At 36.7% G+C, this 22036-nt stretch overlaps 1 protein-coding gene across 1 annotated transcript in view; it reads left to right on the forward strand.

Moving 5' to 3' along the window:
• The window catches only part of GPC5 (glypican 5), a 682201-nt gene that overhangs the window by 310380 nt on the left and 349785 nt on the right, over positions 1-22036 (forward strand). Inside the window, exon 4 of the mRNA XM_047075274.1 lies at positions 8670-8803. Coding sequence (XP_046931230.1) covers positions 8670-8803 — 134 coding nt within the window. The remainder of the gene's footprint in view (positions 1-8669; positions 8804-22036) is intronic.

The following is a 22036-nucleotide window of genomic DNA, read 5'->3' on the forward strand; positions in this document are numbered from 1 at the left end:
ACATTTTATTTCTTTTTGGTGGACAGAGAGAGAGAGAGAAAGAGAGCAGGGGAGGGGCAGAGAGAGAAGGAGACACAGAATCTGAAGCAGGCTCCTGGCTCTGAGCTATCAGCACAGAGCCCGATGCGGGCCTCAAACTCACGAACCTCAAGGTAATGATCGGAGACGAAGTCAGATACTGAGCCACCCAGGCGCCCCGTGAGTTAAATGATTTTAAATGGCCACATGCAGTAAATTTAATTAGTGATTAGGCATCAGATTGAAATGCAGAAGCTCCCTCTGGTGGTTTAATTTGCAGGTGCTCAAAACTAGCAATGCAGAATTAGGATCCCACTTAGAATATCTAGAAATGTTATTCTGCTTCACAGTGTCCTGCCCCTCCTCCCCTTCCTCTTCTTTCTTCTCTTTTAATTTGAACTATAAAATGAGTTCGGTGTGGCAACCTTTATGATGATAGCTACTGAAATCTATGCAGGGAGGCAACTTCTGGAAAATTAAAAGGAAAGACAAGGAAAAGCCAGCCATCCAAGGACAAACATTCTTTGGTTCCAAGTAGACACTTGTAAAAGGGCCTTATTTACTCTTTGCAGGCTCTAGAGTTAACATATCTCTACCCTTGTGAACTGGAGACAATAGGTGTTTTCTTCCTTATTCAGCGTTAACACTGTTTTATTTGCTTTTTCCCAGGAACTGGGCACCTTGTACAAACTTAGAATTCTCCTTATGGATAACTTATATTTAAAAGTACTGCTTTTTAGAGTCTTAATAATTTATAACTTACTATAAATATTCCTTGTTGCAATACCAGAATGTACTAGTGTTTTAAAAGTGGTATTATAGCTATAACGTTATGTTTTTTCCACAGCTGACTTCTGGAATTATTTATACCTTGAACTTCAAAGTAGCATGCATATTATATAGATGGTGATTGCTCCATAGTTATAGGGTATGATATTCTGTAATCACTTATTTTTTCATTTCCATTAATACAAACTTAGCAAAATCTTTTGTAATAACGTACTATCACCATACCATAATACTAGTCCTCATGAAGTTAATATTTCTCACCAAAAGTAACTTTGGCTGGGAAGACATCTAGCATACTAATGGAAATTGTCAGAAAAATAGACTATATTTTACAAATGGCTCCATTAAGTTCAATTTTGCTGAAATTCATCTCTGATCATATGATTTTACTATGTTATCACTCTTGCATAATTAATATTGTTTACTTATTGTTTGCTTAATTAAATTCATCTAAAAGTTTATCAACATTTGGGCACCTAGGTGGCTCAGTCCGTTAAGTATCTGACTTCAGCTTAGGTCATGATCTAACATCTGTGAGTTCAAGCTCCACACCAGGCTCTGTGGTGACAGCTCAGAGCCTAGAGCCTCCTTTGGATTCTCTTTGGATTCTATCTTTGCCCCTCCCCCAACTCGTGCTCTCTCTCTCTCAAAAAATAAACATTAAAAATTTTTTAAATAAACATAAATTTGAAGTTTAAAAAAAGTTTATCAACACTAATTCAGTGTATTTTTATGCTTTCATTGAAGTATATGTTGCATTATATTGAAAAATAAACTAGGAAGATATTTTGGAATCTACCTGATTCAAAGATTGAGTTAATAAACTATATTTTGATGTATGGGGACACTATCATATGTATCAATGCGATGAAATGATATATACTTCTTTTTAATTTTTTCATGTTTATTTATTTTTGATAGAAAGAGATAGAGCACAAGCAGGGGAGGGGCAGAGAGAGAGGGAGACACAAAATCTGAAACAGGCTCCAGGCTCTGAGCTGTCAGTGCAGAGCTTAGAGCGGGGCTTGAACTCACAAACCTCGAGATCGTGACCTGAGCCGAAGTCAGACGCTTAACCGACTGAGCTACCCAGGCGCCCCTCTGACTACTTCTGTCAAAATATAATGACACATGAAGGAAATGAACTGATAATTTAAGGAAAATTAAGCAAGATTTTTGTGTTTTAAGAGTTTTATGTATCCACATGCTCCTTTTATTAATTGCATGTAATTATCATCATTTCATTATGTGTTCAAAGCAGATGTAAGCTACAATAAAGACTAGGATGTTCAAAACAATTTATTTGTGTAGTTGTAAAAAGATATGTTGCTTCATCAAGCCTGAATTTGGCATTATATTATTTACAGTTCTCCAGAGAAATATATATGTGGAGAGATTTATTTTGAGGAATTGGCACATGTGATTATGGACGTGGAGAAATTCCATGACTTGCTGTTTGCAGGTGGAGACCCAGGAAAGCCAGTGGCATATGATTTAGTCTGAGTCTAAAGGCCGGAGAGCCAGGGAAGCTGATGGTGTGAATCCCAGTCTGAAGGCAGAAGATGAGATGACAGTTTACTCTATGAGGCAGGGAAAAAGAGAGAAATTCCTTCTTCATCTGTTTTTTGTTCTCTGCGGGCCCTTAGTAAATTGAATGATGCCCACTCACATTGGCGAAGGCAATCTACTTTACAGAGTCCGCTGACTCAAATGCTAATTTCATCTGGAAATAGTGCCACAGACATGCCTAGAAATAATGTGTAACCTTGTCACCCTATGGCCAGTCAAGGTGACACACACAATTTACCATCATAGGCATTCAATGCACAGTAATATCATGATTAAAACCAATATTGGTCAGTTGCATCCAACATGGAAAACACAGGTGATATCAACATTTTGATAACTTTTAAAAGTTATTTGCAATAGCAAAATAACACTTATTTACTAAAATATTTTAATGTGCAATTAAAAAATAAATGTGGATTAGAGAGTTTTTTATTTCCACCATGATTTTAAGAGCAACCACAGATCACTAGCAATATGAAAATCCTTTTTATATTGAAAAAAATTGATTTTTTAGAGAAAATGTTGAGTATTCATAAATCCAAGAACATTTAATATATGTCAATTGTGACATCTTTAATGAAATCTGACAGAACTTTGCTTTTCCAATTCTGTTAATCAGGTATTTGATCAAACCAAAATTATTTTGCTGTGGTAGTTTGTAGATCAGGAAGTTACTGACTATTCTTTGCAATGTTATCTGAACTTTCGTGGAAGAGAGGAAAATCTTATGTTACTATCTCACTAAGTTGGAACTTGGGGAGTGTATCAAGAGAGAGTGCCTTCTTTGGGGCACTTGGATGACTCAGTTGGTTGAGCATCTGACTTCAGCTCAGGTCATGATCTCACAGTTTGTGGCTTTGAGCCCCGTGTCGGGCTCTGTGCTGACAGCTCAGAGCCAGGAGCCTGTTCAGATTCTGGGTCTCCCTCTCTCTCTCTGCCCCTTCCCTGTTCATGCTCTGTCTCTCTCTCTCAGAAATGAATAAACATTAAGAAAAAGAAAAAGAGGACTTCTTTTTCATAAATTCAGTTATTCTAGTTTGCCTCCTAAAATCCGTCAAATTGTCTAATATCCTTACATTTCTCCCCACCTCCATTAGTTTGTGGGAATCTTAAAGGAAATAACTGCCATGTTTCCCCTCATCTATTTCCACATACAAAGGAAAAATGGGATTCTCTGGTTTATTCATATATCTAGATCATTTTCAACCCAAATTATTTCATTCATGTAGGACACTTAGGACCCAGGTCTTATATGATGCTGGGAGTCCCTCCCAATGGATAAGAATATGTGACTAACAAGACCACTAATAAGTATAAAGAAGAGACTGTTGATTGGATAGTAGTAGATAGACTCATCCAATAGCTAGATACAGACTTAGCAAAGTTATATTCCTGTCTTGGGCTTCCGTCTTCTCACCTATAGGTTAAGGTTGGATACCTTCTGTTTTTCTTTTTTAAGTTTATTTATTTTGAGAGACAGAGAGCATGAGTAGGGTAGGGTAGGGTAGTGGCAGAGGGAGAGGAGAGAGAGAATCCCAAGCAGGCTCCGCCCTCTCCCCGCAGAGCCCGATGCGGGGCTTGAACTCATAAACTGCAAGATCATGGCCTGAGCCGACACCAAGTGTTGGATGCTTAACTGACTGAGCCATCCAGGAGCCTCAAGGTTGGAGACCATCTAAAAGACTGCCAGCTCTGTTAGTCTGGAGTCCTCCCTCCCGCCCACCCTCTCCTCCTCTCTTCTTTCCTTCCCTCCTTCCTCTTAATCCTTTTATCTCTTTCTCTTTTCCAGTCCCTCTTCCTTCTCCTCTTCCCCTCCCCACCCAACACCTTATTTTCAGAGTTGTTTTTCTCCTGCCAGAAGATTTTCTCCCCGACCTTCTTGGCATTCTATATACATTTTGTCATTTCATCCATTTTCATGGTTTTAACTATTGACTCTATGTAGGTGATTCTATTCATTAACTTTCCTTTTATCTCCAATGCATCATTTAGAGCTACCTTTTAGAATTACCTCCAAATCAGAGTTTTAAATGAGAATTTATCTCCTGCTCTAAGGAACAGAGAAGCCAAAACGATACACTTGTTCTACCTTCTAACTTGTACACGTGGGTTATTGGATCTTTGTTCACCCTGATTAACAGATTCAAAACTGCTAACAGCTTTGATTTTCCTTCTATCTTTTTGCCTCTGATAGTGGTGGAGCATCCATCCACCTCTGTTTCATCGTATGAACAGATCGCTTACTAAATACTCACAGTACCTCCACATTCATTGCTTTTCAACTAGTGATGATCTATACAGTTTTCTCTTCAATTATAATTATTATTAAACACTTTAAAAGACCATTGCAAAAGAAATAGAGGCTCTGCTTATGGGAGTCAACTGAAAATGAACAATGTAAATTGTTCTTTAAAAAGATTTCTGAGGAGCGCCTGGGTGGCTCAGTCGCTTGATCATCTGACTCTTGATTTTGGATCAGGTCATGATCCCAGGGTTATGGGATCGAGCCCCACATAAGGCTTCGCACTGAGCATGGAGCCTGCTTAAGATCCTCTCTCTCTCTCCCCACCCTACCCCTCTTCCTCACTCACACACTCACTCTCTCTAAAATAAATAAATAGATAGATAGAAAAATAAACAAATAGCTTTTCTAGATTATTAACTAAAAGTTTTGGCAATTTGATGGCTTGAGTAAGACTGAATGAACAAAAAGGGAGGCTCTAGGAGAAGTTGTCCTTCTGCAAGAACATAGTGAAAATGGGAAGGTTTGCATGGTGATAAGTACTAAAACAAGTACTCGCTCAGGATGGGAGAAGTGACCCGGGTTAGGGGCAACTAAAAAGGGCCTTTCAAAGTGAGATGGGAACTTGAAGATCAGTGGGAAGCCAGAGAATGAACTTAAAGCAAGAGTAGGTAAGCCTTAAGAAGGGAAACAATTCTTTCAGAGACACTTCAGACTGATTGCAGGGGAGAACAGTACAGAGCAAGGAGGGGGTAAGGAGGAAATGGCAGTGTAAGTCAAAGATGAAAAATAGTCCAAGTAAGTGTGAAGGACTTTTCTATAGCAAGAAGGTATTGAAATGGGCCACCCAAATCGGCTCACCCCAGCGGGGCCAAGGTGACAGGCTAATGTGCTAGTAACAGATGGCTTTCCATTCCCTTTCAATAAGGTGTGAAGTAGAGCTCCCCGGGTAGCGGGTAGCAAGTCAACAAATAGAAGGGATTTGAAATTTATTTGTATTTGTTGGAATCTGGTATATATGCCTGGACCTTTGGATACAATCAAAGATAACATAAGTCTATGGCTTGTACATTTTCTTTTGTATTTGTAGCAAAATACAAAAAAGAATTGTAAAGATGATGAGAATAAAGATCTTGTGAGGCTAGTGTTTTCAGCTTTCTATCTACCTGTCTAGGAAATATGTTCAGTAGCCAATATGGTTTTAAGTCCAACATGGGAAGGGCAGGGTGAAATAAGATTTCCCTTAACTTATAACTACAAAGTGTTTTTATTTTCTCAAGTTTTAAGGACAGGATGAGAGCCGAGATTCCTAGAAGTTTCCTAGAGCTCTATCGCTAGTCACATTGGATCATGATAGCAGTCTATTTCTTTTTTACTGTGTTCCTTTATTTCAAATATTCTGCAGTTTCATTAAACAATCTCACTCAATATTTCTGCCATCAACTTATATTGTCTTCCCTTGGTTCTTGTGACTAAGAATTGTTGACAATGAAGATACTTTTTTTTTCCATTAAGAAAATATTTTCACACTTAAATATATTTACACTGCACTATCACTATTTTTCAGCTTCTTGGAAATTCACTTTGAGCCTTTTAACACCTTGGTCTTACACTTCCCTAACTTCTCACTTTTGGTCATTTGCCAAACCCTGTTGATTTTTTAAAAAATAGATTGCATTTTTTAGAGCAGTTTTAAGTTCACATCAAAACTGAGCAAGAAGGTACAGATTCCCCATATATCTATCCCCTGTCCCCACTCACACATAGCCTACCCCGTTGTCAACATCCTTGTCAGAGTCAGACATTTTTTGGAATTGATGAACCTCAACTGACACATCATTGTCACCCAGTCTATAGGTTATATTAGGATTCACTCTTGGTGTTGTATATTCATCCCATTTGTTTGGACAAATTTATAATGACATGTATCCACCCTAGCATCATACACAGTAGTTGTACCATCCCAAACATCCTCTGTTCTCAACCTGCTTATCCCTATATTCTCTTTGATCTCTGACAGCCACTAAGAATTTTAGTGCTCACAGTTTTGCCTTTTCTAGAATATCATATAGTTGGAATCATACAGTTTATAGCCTTGTCAGATGGCTTATTTTACTTCGTAGTATGCATTTGAGTTTCTTCCATGTCTTTTCTAATAGCTCATTTGTTTTTAGTGTTGAGTAATATTGCGCTATCTGGATGCACCACAGTTTTACCCAGTCACCTACTGAAGGACATCTCAGCTGCTTCCAAGTTTTGGCAATTATGAATAAAGCTTCTGTAAACATCCATGTGCAGGTCTTTGTATGGACATCAGTTTTCAATTCCTATGGATAATTTTCATTTTGTAAGAAACCACGAAACTGTCTTCCAAACTGTCTATACCATTCTTCGTTCCCACCAGCAATGGATAACAGTTCTTCCTCCATCTTCCATAACTTTTGGTGTTGTCTGTGTTCTGGATTTGGCCTTGTTGATTTTACTTCTCTCTATAATTCATGAATCTTTCTCTTCATGAACATAGCCACTACTACAGTTCAAAATAACTTTTTTCCCCCTCAGGACTACTTTAGGAGTCTCTTCACCATTTACCTGCTCTGAGGCACTTGGGTGACTCAGTCAGTTGAACGTTTGACTCTTGGTTTCAGCTCAGGTCATGATCTTATGGTTCGTGGGTTTGAGCCCTGTGTTGGGCTCTGTGGTGACAATGAGGAGCCTGCATGGGATGCTGCCGAGAGCTCAGAGCCTGCTTAGTTTTCTCTTTTAGGAGAAAATTCAGTTTTTTGCCTTTTTTCTCTTCTAACCTCTAATACATTTTCTTTGCAAATATAAGAAACAAGATAAATATGGGTTAAATAAACAAATTAGTGCATAATTCCTTTAATGCTCATTGCATGGAAAATTAAAGAAATTGATAAATTTAATGGAACTTGGGAATAATTTACTCTAATTTCTTCATCTTACATATAAGAGAATCAAATTCAAAGAAGTTCTGCTACTGTTTTCAAGATTTCAGTGCTTAAGATGGAAAAATTAGGACAAGAACCAAAGTCTCCTGATTCCTAGGCAATGTTTTTATGTATTTGCAATTATACTACTCTACTTCTTTAAGTACTCCACCTCTTTAAGGTATTGTGTGAGTCTTTTTTATGCTCTACATGGTAATATGTCCAATTAATTAGTTACTTTCTCAATGATAATTATGTAAATTATATAAAGATCTTGGCTAGATAAGTTTTTTACTCTTTCATTTGATTTTAGAAAAACGATTTTAGATTTTAGAAAAACAACTATACTAGCACTCTCAAAATACAAGAAGAAGATATAGAACAATTACCAAATGAAATGTCTATACAAATGTATTCATTATTATTTTAAGAGAGGATCTTAAGGGGTACCTGGGTGGCTCAGTTGATTGAATGATTGACTCTTGATTTTGGCTCACATCATGATCCCAGGGTCATGGGATTGAGCCCCACATTGGGCTCTGCACTGAGAATACAGCCTGTTTAGGATTCTCAATCTCTCTCTCCCTCTCCCCCTCTCTACCGCTTGCACTCTCTCTCTCTCTCTCTCTCTAATATAAAAAACAAGACCTTAAGAAGAAAACTACCTTTAGAACTCATTTAGAAAACAGACTGCATATTTAATAGCAAATTATTTCATTTAAAATTTCAGTACAATTATGTGATTGTCATAAATTGAATATAAACCATAAAATACCTATTTTGGTTAAGTAGTCTTATTTATACAAGCAGGCAAGTTTATTAATATACTTCTCTTATTCTGCATACGTTTGCTTCATGTACTTTGCGTATATATACATGCAAAACATATATATGTGCATAGCATCAATTAATAATCATGGTTGCCATTTTATGCAGGTAATTTGATTCCCCCTTTGGAAAATTAACAAACATTTTATGTCTTAAAAGTTAATATTGAAGTGTAAGTAAGAACATTACATTGTTTTGGACTCTAGCAAATATTACATTCTCAGGTAGGATGGAGGAAGGTTTCTAACTGCCTTTTAATATTTTCTCTTTGAAAGATCAGTAAGATTTGTGGCCGTCCAATCAGAACACCTACACAAAGCCCCCGTTGTTCTTTTGAGGGAAGCAAAGAGAAGCATGGGATGAAGATCTCTCCAAGAAATGGTGAAGAGACACTTGCCAACAGAAGAAAGTAAGACATTTGTTTTACAACCAGAAAGAGAAAAGAAAGTAAGCCATTAATTTTCAACAGAATAGAATGTATTCAATTAAGTAGAACCAAATACACTATTGAAGAAAAAAAGATCACCATTAATTACTTTTAAAACTCAGCAGTTGCTCCTATTCAGTTAATTAGGAAGATAAGTACAACCTGTGAGACCAATAAAACTTTCTGTGATAAGGGACATTTGCTATAATACACTATGGCGGGCAATAGGCACGTATGGTCATTGTGCTCTTAAAATGTGGCTAGCGTACAATATTGTACAGCAGACCTCTAGGACTTACTCATCTAGCTCAACTGAAACTTTATGCCATTAGTTAATACTTCCCCAATTCCCTCTCCCTGTAGTCAACAATACTATATTGTACCCTTCAAATTTTGTTACGAAAGTAGATCTTACCATAAAAAAAAAGTTTAAAATATGGCTAGTGTGACTGATGACTCCATTTTTAATTTTAATTGATTTTAGCCTAAATTCCACATATAGTTAGTGTCTACTGTATTGGGTGATGCAAGAGAGAAAAAGAATTCACATAAATGATGAAATCTGTGTTACTGTCTATTAAGCAAGTATTTAACAAATGGTTAGATAAGAAGTTTCTATACCTTTAATCTGGAATGCTGAAAATGGCTATACATTGATTCAAAATGATAAGCATTGAGTGGCTTGCTTCTATAACTCACATTTCTACCACTGCCCCCGTCACTGTTTCACATGTTAAATTAAAGCCTTCATCTATATCTCTTTGCTTGATAATTGGCAGTCAAACTGAAAAACTCTTAAAATTAAAGGAAACTGTTATTTTATTTATTTTTGCATTCTGTTGCCCACTGTATGCCCTGACAAATACTAGCTTCTTGGTGGGTGTTTTTGAAATGAATTGAAACTGAGAATTCTATATTCATTTATTAATCCAAATAGTTATTTCTTTTTTTTTAATGTTTGTTTATTTATTTTATTTTTTTTTAATTTTTTTTTCAACGTTTTTTATTTATTTTTGGGACAGAGAGAGACAGAGCATGAACGGGGGAGGGGCAGAGAGAGAGGGAGACACAGAATCGGAAACAGGCTCCAGGCTCCGAGCCATCAGCCCAGAGCCTGACGCGGGGCTCGAACTCACGGACCGCGAGATCGTGACCTGGCTGAAGTCGGATGCTTAACCGACTGCGCCACCCAGGCGCCCCGATGTTTGTTTATTTTTGAGGGAGAGAGAGACAGAGGGAGACACAGAATCTGAAGCAGGCTCCAGGCTCTGAGCTGTCAGCACAGAGTCTGACAAGGGGCTCGAACCCACAGACCATGAGATCATGACCTGAGCTGAAGTCGGATGCTCAAGCCACCCAGGTGCCCCCTCAAATAGTTATTTCTAATAATATCTTATGGCAGCCTCACTATTTTACATCGCTTTACTCTTTAGAATGTAAACTCTGTTTCTTTCCTTTTGGGATAGTGCTCTTAATTGCCTCATTCTCTTCTCAGATGGACTATAATTTGGGATAAAGATCTGGGCTATTGCTCGCTATTTGCTGCAGCTCAAAAGAAGTAGCACTTTGTTTGCATGTAAACTAGCTGTTCTTTTTTCTTCTAAACATCTATAGTGATCAGCAGTCTTTTCTTGTATTTGAGAAATTAATGTGCTTTAGCTAGTGTATATAGCATGTAGTGGCTAGGTATAGTGTAGAGTGATTCTTCTAATAAAACCTAGCTAAGGAAGATCTTAAGGTTTTAAAGGTCATGTCTGTTTCACCATCAAAACAACTCAGTTGTTGGAAAGACAAAACAAAACCCAATACAAGTGAAATATCTCAAGAGTAATGAGGGGCTCTTGTGAATGGAAAGTTCTATAAGTATCTATCCAGGCCATTGAATAGACTTCTTGTCACCAACCTTGCAGACTCATGTATTTCTGTATCCCTAAACAACCAGCCACCTTTAGCTATTACCCATGAACCAGAGTAGGTCCATCATAGACAAGTATCATGCCACACAAAGTAAACAACCAGAAGTATTGTACATGAGCTCACTTAAGCAATTCATTTTTCAAAAAAATGTTTATTTTTTAAAGAGAGAGCATACACATGTGCAGAGGAGGGGCAGAGAGAGAGAGAGGGAGAAAGAATCCCAAGCAGCTCCATGCTGTGAGGACAGACTCCAACACAGGGCTCTATCTCACGAACCATGAGATCATAACATCCCAGGGTTTCTGTAGAGCATCTTCATTTGCTACTTGTACTCTAAGGCACCTTTGAATGGATGAGCTGGGTCATCTGGACTGAACATCAGAACAGTTTGCAAAATTCCAAGCTACAGACTTTTCTTTCTCATACAAAAGCTCCTTGGGGCTACTCTATATTTGGGTTAGAGCAACACTCAAGTGTATGTTATGTTTTGTCTAATATTCAAAGGGACCCAAAAAGCATTGTGCCTCTTCCTGAGTGCTAGGTCATCATAAGGCAGAAATTTGCCTTTTATGTTAGAATAACCCATTAAGATCCAGACAACTAGACATTTAGAACCCCTGCTGAATTGTCAAACACTTGAAATGTCAGTATTTTTCCCCACCAGAGGCATGAACATGTCTACTAAGGCAACTAGGATGATGTGATCAATATTTTATTATCAGCATGGCGTCCTGTAGGATATCCAAATGATCAGGGCTCCTGTCTGTCATGGAGTGGGAGAGTTGCCCTGAGGTCTAACAGTGAAGATATTCTTACGAGCTGAAAGTGAAATATTTCTAATTGTCCTTACTAATTGATAAAGGACAATCAATTGTTAGCTAGATAGCAGTTAGCAGTACATGTTTGGATTTGCTCTGGCAGATACCACATACAAAGCTGGATGTAATTGGAGTCACCCTCTGACTCAGGTTATGATAATCCAAACATTCTCCAAGCCCATCTCAGTGTGCATAGAATAGCCAAACAAGTGACATGAATATCGAATAGACTGATTTGGACAAAGATGTGTTTAAAATGCTATATATGGATACTTTTCTGAACTCCATTCTAATGGTTGATCAGTTGATAGGATTCGATTTTCTATGTGAATGATCACATGGTACACCGGTACAGCCATTCTAGCAAGAAGCTTGCTGTACCTTATAAAACTCGTATACTCTATGTACTTGTCTACCTTACCTTAGCCTGTATCCCAAGAAACTCTTGCTTATATTCGCAAGGAGAATTCTTGCATATCTGTGGTAGCTGAGAGTTAGAGGCAAGTTATATGTCCATAACAAGAAAAATAAAATATATTAGTTTGGAATATTATGAGTCAGAAGGGTAGAATGCATTTTCATGCATCAAAAAATATCATTGTGATTAAAGAGAAAAATATATTAAATAGAATGAGAATAACAGTGCAATACCATTTTTATAAATTAGTAGCAAATATATAAAAAATTAGTATATATTTTTCAAGGAGAGGATATGGCAAAGTACTTATATTAAATATATTAGAATGGATATTTATAGAAAAACAGGAAAGAGGCTGAAGGATGAAAAAATAAATAAATATTCTATTTCAAGTATAAGTTATGACAGTATGCCAGGGACAGAGGAGTATTCTTTAACTCTCTGTATCTGAGAAAATATGTGTGTGTTTGTGTGTATATACATATAAATAAATATACACATATACATTATTTTAAAGTTTAGGCGAAAAGTGTTTTTTTAATTATATTTTCCTTATAAAAACATAGTTAATACTCTTTCAGTCAAAATTTTTGTGAGAACTAATGGTACTCAATTTTTAAATAACTTTTTTTTGCTATTTCATATGCTAAGCATGGATAATTTTTCATTATGGTATATTGTAGATATAGTGATTATCCAGATAGAGATAAAATATAATTTGCTGAAAAGACTTATTGACTTGGGACTTTCTGCTATAACTTAGTTATTAATTAGAACAAAATGAAAGTTTATTGTAAAAAAAAAGTAGATAAGGGAAAAATGAGTTCTCAGTCAGCCCATCCAGATCATTAACAAACACTGTTTTGTGCGATTCATAAAAAAGTAAAGTTAAAAAAATATTTTCTGAGTTAGTTTTTGTAAGTTAGCATTGTATCCATGACAGTATTTTTTAGGTTTTCTTAGTTACCTTGGGTAATTCCCATGAGAATATCTATAACAGTAACTACTATCTATAAATTTAAAGCAATTTAAAACTAAAACAAACAAAAAAACACACACAAGAGTTTCTGTAAGTTAATATAATTGCTCTGGTAGCTGAAAAATAGAAAATTGTAAAATGCATCTGTTGTTTTGTCAATGTAAATGAAGATAAACACTATTCTATGGTTAACAATTTAAAATACATTTTTACATATAAAGAAGTCATAGTCTTTAAATTATATTGTCACAGTTTACTTTAGACTTAGTATCTTTAGTGGTACATCTTATAAAAAATTGTTGTCCAAAGCTTGCTATTTATTTATTTATTTATTTATTTATTTATTTATTTTAGTATTCTCTATACCCAGTGTGGGGCTCGATTCGAACTCACAACACTGAGATCAAGAGTCTCATGCTTTTCCAACTGAGCCAGCCAGGTGCCCCAAAATTTGTTGTTAAAATTATGTTAGATTTATGGCATCCTAACAAAAATATTTCCAGGCTTTAAAACAGAGTTTAATTTACAGAGTTTTCCATTATCCAATCAATTCTTTTCAGGTTGTGTTAATATAACTATTGTTGACTTATGTATGATTTGACCAGTTAGCTTTTTTTTTAACTACCCAACAGTATTTATTAAGTGATCATTAATTACTTTTTTGTTTTTCAGTTGGGATGTGTAGTCAATTTTTTGCAGGGGTATATAGTATCCTGAAGTGGTTTAAGGCTGCCATCTTGTTCTTTGTTTTCTCTTTACCCCATGTTCTTTATTCTTTATTCCTCCTCTCTTGCCTTCTTTTTTTTTTTATATATATGAAATTTATTGTCAAATTGGTTTCCATACAACACCCAGTGCTCATCCCAAAAGGTGCCCTCCTCAATACCCATCATCCACCCTCTCCTCCCTCCCACCCCCCATCAACCCTCAGTTTGTTCTCAGTTTTTAAAAGTCTCTTCTGCTTTGGCTCTCTCCCACTCTAACCTCTTTTTTTTTTTTTCCTTCCCCTCCCCCATGGGTTCCTGTTAAGAGTACTGATGCATAGGGGCACTTGTACCCCAATGTTCATAGCAGCACTCTCAACAATAGCCAAATTATGGAAAGAGCCTAAATGTCCATCAACTGATGAATGGATAAAGAAATTGTGGTTTATATACACAATGGAATACTACGTGGCAATGAGAAAAAATGAAATATGGCCTTTTGTAGCAACATGGATGGAACTGGAGAGTGTGATGCTAAGTGAAATAAGCCATACAGAGAAAGACAGATACCATATGGTTTCACTCTTATGTGGATCTCTTGCCTTCTTTTGACTTTAACAGGTATATAATATTTTTTGAGATCTTCATGGCTTTTTTTACTTGCATTTTTTATTATTCTTCTAATGGTTACCATAGAGATAGCAATATGCATTTTTAATTTTTACTATCTGCTTTAAAGTAGAACTTTTACTACTTCATTGAACGATATAAGAACTTTAAAATAGTTTCACTCCATTACCCTCTTCCTATCTTCCATTACCCTATTCCTAACAAATAACTTCTAACAATGTTTTAACATCTTCCAAGATATTATTGTTATCGTTTTAAAATAGTCAATATTTCTGGGCTGATGGCTCAGAGCCTGGAGCCTGTTTCCGATTCTGTGTCTCCCTCTCTCTCTGACCCTCCCCCGTTCATGCTCTGTCTCTCTCTGTCCCCAAAATAAATAAAAACGTGGAAAAAAAATTAAAAAAAAATAAAATAGTCAATATTGTAATAACCTATATTTTATTCTTTGTGGTGCTTTTTTTTTATTCCATGTGTCAATCTAGAATCATTTTGCCTTAGCCTTTTGTATATTTTTCATTGCTTATTACTGGTGATGAATTCTCTCAACTTTTGTTTGAAAACATCTTCATTTTGTTTTTTTTTTTTTAATTTTTTAAATCTTTATTTATTCTTGAGAGAGAGACAGCATGTGAGCAGGGGAAGAGCAGAGAGAGGGAGACAGAACCCGAAGCAGGCTCCAGACTCTGAGTGGTCAGCACAGAGCCTGATGTGGGGCTCGAACTCACAAACTATGAGATCATGACCTGAGCCGAAGTCGGACACACAACCAACTGAGCCACCCAGGTGCCCTATGAACACATCTTCATTTTTGAAGAATATTTTACTAGGTCTAGAATTATAGGTTGTTGCCAGCTACCATTTTTAAAAATATAAATGTCCATAATTGAGTTCATGACATGACACTGTAAGTCGTATGGGAGGCTTAATGGAAACGTTTCATAGGAGAGGTAATTACGGTAGTGGATGCTGCTGATGCCCTACTCACATCCCTTTACCTGGCCATTTTATCTGCTTTCTGGCTGCTCTCTCCTGGTTGCTGATAATGCACAGCTGCCTTATTCTCTGGGGAATTGCACTTAACAAATTGGAGCCATCTATATTCATTATCTCTTGCTACTTAACAAGTCATTCCAAAACAAAGTGGCTTAAAGCAACAACAACTATTTATTAACCAATTTTCTGTAGGTCGGGAATTTGGGAGCAGCTCAGCTATGGGGTTTTGGCTCAGGGTTTCTTTTGGCTATGGTCTCTTAGGGTGATTGCTACCAAGGCCAGGTGAGGCTGCAATCCTATGAAGCCTTGAGTGGAACTGGCTATTATCTTCCAAGATGGCGACTCACAAGGCTGTTGGCAGGAGGCCTCACTGTCTCGTCACAATGACTTCGTGAGTTTTCGCACTCTGTAGCTGACTCTCCTCAGGGGCAAATAATCCAAGAGAGAGAAAGGCAGAAGCTGCAGTGTTTTTATGATCTAGCTTTGGAAGTCCCACACTGTCATTTCTGTAGTATCCTACAGGTTACACAGGTCAGTTCTAGTCTGTGTGGAGGAGGACTACACACCATCTCATCCATCTGAAAGAGGGGGCTAACTTCCCACCTGCCTCACCGCCTTGGCGGAGGCTCGTAAGCAGGGTCTGACACAGGGGGATAAAAGGCTTGCCCTTACTCAACGTGATGTGGCCAGATATGTGATGCAATCCATGCTTCCACACTCCCTGTACAATCTGGTTGAAGCTGGGACTGCATCCTGACTTACCTTCTTCCTGCCCACTCTATCCTGTTTCTCTCACTACCTTTCTCTTAAGAGTGCTACCTTGATGAATCCTCTGCATCCAAATTCCTGCCTCTGGTATTGCTTCTAAGGAATCTGACCTGAAAAAGTACCTAAAACAGATGCAGAATAGGTGTAAACTTAGGCAAAATTATAGTATCTTATCCTAAATACAGGTATTTCTCTCTGAATTCCCAAATCTGTAACCCTTTTGTCTGTTTTCTTTCTCCCCCTTCCTCCTCTGTATTCATTTTAAAAGAGAACCCTTCCGTTTAATACCCTTTTCCTTGCTCGATTTCGAACATTTGATGAAGGACATCCATGTCTGTCCTTGGCTCTACCAGCTGTGCTAAGCTTGAAGTATAGAGTATGTCAGTCTTTTGGCTTGGAAGGAAGGAAGCTAAACTATAGCTTTGGATTCCTTTGATTATATTTGGGTGATGTGATTGTACTTGTTCAACCTGCCCTGTTTTGTTTTGTTTTGTTTTGTTTTGTTTTGTTTTCTGTTTATGTAGAATGCTAATAATGAGCTCATTGGAGACTTGGAGTTATTGATACACACCAGTTACAAAGGTCTCTGAAAGTTGAGAAAGTCAAGGAAGAGCTACCATTCCTTTGAATGTCTAGAAAAACATTACTATTTAGTCTTGTGGGGCAGAAACCAAATCAGCACAGCTGTAAAGGACACTGCACTTATGTAACTGTCTAAACCAGCCCAGGCAGAGTGATTTCCCTGTGGCAGTTCCTGCTCTCTGCTTGATTTCTTGAAGTTAGCTGGTAAGAATAAGCTATTAGCAAGCTTAAATCGGTGATAATTAGCGGTACATTATTATTTCAAAGTGGTGTGGCTGTGCCAATTAAGCGGGTAATTAGGAAAACCCCAGGACAATAAATTAAGACAGAGTCTCAACACCAGTGCCCCATCTGTTCTACAGCAAGCATTCCAATTAGCCAAACCTCTCATTTAAGAATGCGCCAATTAAGGGGATTGGCTATATGCATGGCTGTGCATTGGGGTAATAACGACTGTCCTAGATGCTTAGTAAAAATAAAATATTTTTGATGTAAGAGGAGATTTTGATGTGAAGGTGGGGAAAGGAGAATTTTTGGAAATACTGGATGTTTAATGTTTAAGACAAATACAATTTGAATTGTTTTATGAGCTTTGGTTTTTCTCAATTTTCTCTTCGGAACTTAATGGAATCTTGTTTTATCGGGCAGCTCCATTTTATTCTAATGTGTTTATGAAATCTTGACTTGCATAGGAATTTTACCACTTGAACATTAACAGTTTTTTGTTTTTTGTATTTAAATGGAGAATAGGAACTCAAAAGGATGCTTGAAATTGCTTAGTTGAAAGAGGGGAATGAGTCAGGGCACATTCTGTTTCAGGATGTGTCTATCCATGAAAGCCAATTAATTGTTACCCTGTACATTGCAAAAGAACACAGTGAAGTGACTGAAATAGTTAATCATGCATAGGAAAAACTTTTAAACATAATCTGAATGGAGAACACTTAATATTACTTAGGATTAATGCCAAGATAGGATCAGTACATATCACATAAGATCAGTTAGCTTAAAACACATGAATTTATAGCTACATGGTCAAACCTTACTTAGCACAATATTTTATTAGTGAAACCAAAATTAATTAATGTTTAAAATTCTTGATGTGTGTGTCTGAGTGTATGTGTTTATATGGTTAAATCAGTATTGACATACTGGGCTTGATGATGAATTGTATATATATAAACTCGGTGGATGAAAATATCCATAGGTCAGGAAAAAGTCAACTCTGAGAAAAAGTTAATATCGTTTATAGGACCGGGGAAAGCAATTTCCAACCTATTTCCTAAAAGGAAGTTAGTGCTTCTTTGAGGTGACATTATTATTTATTACCTGTAAGTTTAATTTACTAAAATAAAAGTCATGTTCCCTTCAATGAGAGCATTTCTGGCTAATTTAAAACAGTGCTTAGTGAGTGGTGGGTGTGAGGGTACCCAGGGCAGGCCAGGCCAAGGCAGGGCTTTGGGGAGGGGGCAAGAGGCCAGGCCAGAGCAGTACTGAGGAAATGTGAGCTCCGAGGCAGGCAGGCCAGCATCAAGACCTACATGAATAATGAAAAGCAGGACCCTAGGGGGTCAAAAACCAGGCACACAGGAAGAAGGAATGCCAGAAGGCAGAACAAACATGTGGCAAAAGTTTAGGCTAGTGGTGCTTAACCTTTGCGGGTCACGTATCCCACTGAGAATCTGATAAAAACTTCCCAGAAAAGGAAAGTTCATAAACAAATACATGCAAAATTTTGTGTATTGAAAAGCCATTTTCTCCAGTTAAGACTAATATTAAAAATAAAGCCTTTAAAAATGAGGTTTGCTCTTACCTTTTTAGATGTTCATGGAAAAATTAGTGACCATTTCCTGATGTATCGGAAACCAAATTCAAACAACTAAATTAACATTAAGCAGTATTTGTACTGAAAGGTATGGACTAGAAGTTGAAATGGTGGTTTGTCTTAGATGTGGCTATGCGGGCATGGTATCCAACAGATACTCTTTTTGTTTTGAAGGCAGAATTTATTGAAAATTCTAGAAAGCAGATTTGTATAGTTATCACTGACTGCAATTAGAATTCTTATAACTTGCTTGCTTAGATGAAGGTAGGTTTATATCAGGGAGAGTGAGATTTATTCTAAACTCTTCAAAGTTACATCAATGGTCCATAATGCTTTGGTCCTCAAGTTAATTTGTGACATCTGTCATATTGAGGCTCTCAACTTTAAGTTAATGTGAGTAGAAATAAATCTCCTCAAATTTCTCATTACACAAAGAATAAAAAAAAAATACATGTTTTTTTCCTTAGCCATAGGAAGAAGGATCTTTAAATCGGACAGTTTTCAAACTGATTCTCCAAAAATCTTCTATTTCCCAGTAGCAGCTTTGTTAAATGAGCTAGGAGCTTCTCAGTAGTGTTTATAATTGAGACTGTAGGGTTATCCCATTTATATGGCTCAAAATATCCCTCAACCAAGAAAATCAAACTGTGAATGAAATTCTCCCTGTCTAATATACCTGAGAATGTTTTCCGTCTTTTCTTTCCCCTTACAAAAAATGAATCTTCTATCCTCTGGAAGGCCAGTAAACGTATGCAGAGTTGAAAAGAATTGCAAATTCAGCTCCCACTTTTTTCCACTCAATTTTTGAAGAGGTGAAGAAGATTGAAAGTCATGTCATACTGAAATTGATCATTTTTATAGGAGTGTATAAAAACTATCTCAGAATTTTTAGCAGAATCTATGGGGTCTAAATCAGGATGTTGAGTGAGGCTCATTTCTTTTATTAAACTAGCAAAATTAATTGTATGTAGAAGCATCATATGTAGAAGTGCTCAGTATATAGCAAGAGTACTAAGCACTTTCTTCCACTTGGTTTTGTGTAGATAGCAAAAAACATTTCCATCAGTTTAAACCTTTCAGTGGCATTGGAAGTGTCTTAATTAGATGCATATAGCTAATAGGGGAAAATGGGGAACAGGATATTTACATTTTTATCCCTTTGCATATTTAAGGAAATGACAAAGCTGCCAATTCCTCCACAATTATCCACAAAATAGGAGAAATGTGTTTCTAGGGTAGATTATATCCTTTGATGGGCATACTGTTTTTTTGTACTTTTTTGTTTTTGTTTTCCATCTTCACTATAAGGCACACCATTTCCAGGGCCCATCATGATCTCTAGAATCATATGTGGAACCTCTTCCTTGGAAGTACAACTGAAGAAAGTTCAGGGGTAGTTTCAGGATGATTCTTTTTATTTAGGCCCATATTTTAGAGTTACAGACTTTCACATCAAGGTTTCTTCTCAAAAATATGCTTCATTCTGTTTAATGACTTTGAAGATCAACAGGTCTAAGGTGCTCCTTTTGCTGGGTCGGTTTCAGCCTCCTTCAGCAAGAATCTTGTTAGACATGGGCACTGCGACTTTGGGGTCCCACAAATTGAGTAAACTCCAAGGATTTCTAATCTTCATTGTATTTGGTTTATCTACATTGTCCAATGTAAGCTAAGCTTTATATAAACAAACCGATGTATGAATAATCATGATGGAAGGATGTGTTATTATAATTCTCATCACATGGATAATATTTTAGATGTTATACTTAAGCAGAGGTAATTATACATTACTCAGCTCTGATCAGTAATATTCTGTGCCACCCAAAATAATACCTGGGTTACATGTAACCTTCAAGAGCCATTTTTTTCTAAAATGAGAATTACTAGAATAATAAGAATAAAATCAAAGATGAAAATATCTCATTTTCTCTGAACCCTTTTAATTATAGATTTTCTGAACCTAAAGCACATACTTATACCAGAGTTCAGGAACACAAGTACTTGCAGTAAGAGTTATACAGTAACCGAAGATGCCAGCAAGAACAGTTTATACCAGACATATATTGTCCATCGGGTAAGTTGGTGGGTGGCAATGACCAAGAATAGATGACAGAAATCACAAATGAAAAAAAAAAGACAAAAAGGAATGAGGAAGAAATCCATTTACTGGCAGACTATTAAAGGGAAAGTTTTTTTTTTTTAAATTAGTTTTCTGGTAATGCTGAGAGAGGAAAATATTATAAAAAATATGTTCATATCCTCTCAGTCATGGAATTTATAGTTAAAATGTCAGTAACCACAGAAAATACTTTACTGCAAAAGACAGTAATATTCAAGGTTTGACCTAAAATGCTGAATCTCAAAATATAGTTACTCAAATAATGAATCTTAGTATTAATGAAGTTTGCTAGAATCATTAGATTTGCAAATATTTGACTGAAGATTCTTGTTGATCTTGTCCCAGTCACGTCCTAGACATTTTTTTCCTGTTGAAAAACTAGTAACATGCTTTCTGAAACCAGCATAACTGAACAAATAATTGCATATTTTTATTAAAATGAACAAAAACTATGAGGCAGGAAAAGTTATGTCTCTTCTCTTTTGGGCTGGATGGTCAATTTCCTCAATACTGTCTGATTTGTTTAAATATTGGACATGTGGTCCTGTGTTTACTTTCATAAATGAGTTAAGATCTTTGTTTAAAGTGCTTTTTAATGGAGAACAGCCAGTGCTTTCTGAGGTACATTTTTACAACATGGGAAAACGAGATGAGAGTTAGTTTTGAAAACTGAGTTTTGACATCAGGTTTAAATCACTCTTTTTAAAGGAGGATGCTTTCAGAAAGGGTGCTTTTTACTGGGACATTAAATGGCAATGTGTTGGGTTTGGAGAGTTACTGAGAAGTGAGGAATAGAGGTGTCTGTCCTAATTGTATAGATGGCTGTGAACGTTCAGCTCAGCGCTAGTATAAAATCACCACCTTGGAGTGTGAAACATACAGCACAGGTCAAAAAGAATCCTCTGCAGAGGATATCTGAGGATATTAGCATGTCTCCAAGGTTCTTTTCTGTTTCTCCTTCCCATTCCCCTCCCCTCACTGACCCCGTGCTCTGCAGCCTGCTGCCCATCTTAACCCCTTCAGCTTTGTTGAGAAAGCATAGTAAATCTTCTAAGGAAGGGAAATCGTGTCGCGTGAACAAGACTTCCTATGAGGAGGAAGGAACCTGGAATCATTTAGTCAGAAAAAAACAAAAAAATTCTTCTCTTTTGAGAATGGTGGGGATCGTTTGGTCCCAGCTTCCATAACGACCAGTAGGTTCAAGTGGGGTTCAGAGAATACACTTTATGAGTTACTCTTTTAGGAAAAATACTTTTTATCTTTTTAATCAAATATGAGTGCAATGTGGTTGTAACACATTTACATTTATGATGATTGGTGCCTCATACTGCATAGCTTTTTAAGGTCTTTTGATCCTCTCTGCAATCTCTACATGCATCGCAAAGTCTAAGGAAAGGGACCAGGTAACTAGATTTCAATTCTCCCTCTAGCTAATTTGACTGTATACATTTAATGACTTTCAAGC

This window comes from Lynx rufus, unplaced genomic scaffold (assembly GCF_022079265.1).
Source record: "Lynx rufus isolate CCGP_SWC_20201006 ecotype Redwood Valley unplaced genomic scaffold, mLynRuf1.p SCAF_1, whole genome shotgun sequence".
Lineage (NCBI taxonomy): Eukaryota > Metazoa > Chordata > Mammalia > Carnivora > Felidae > Lynx > Lynx rufus.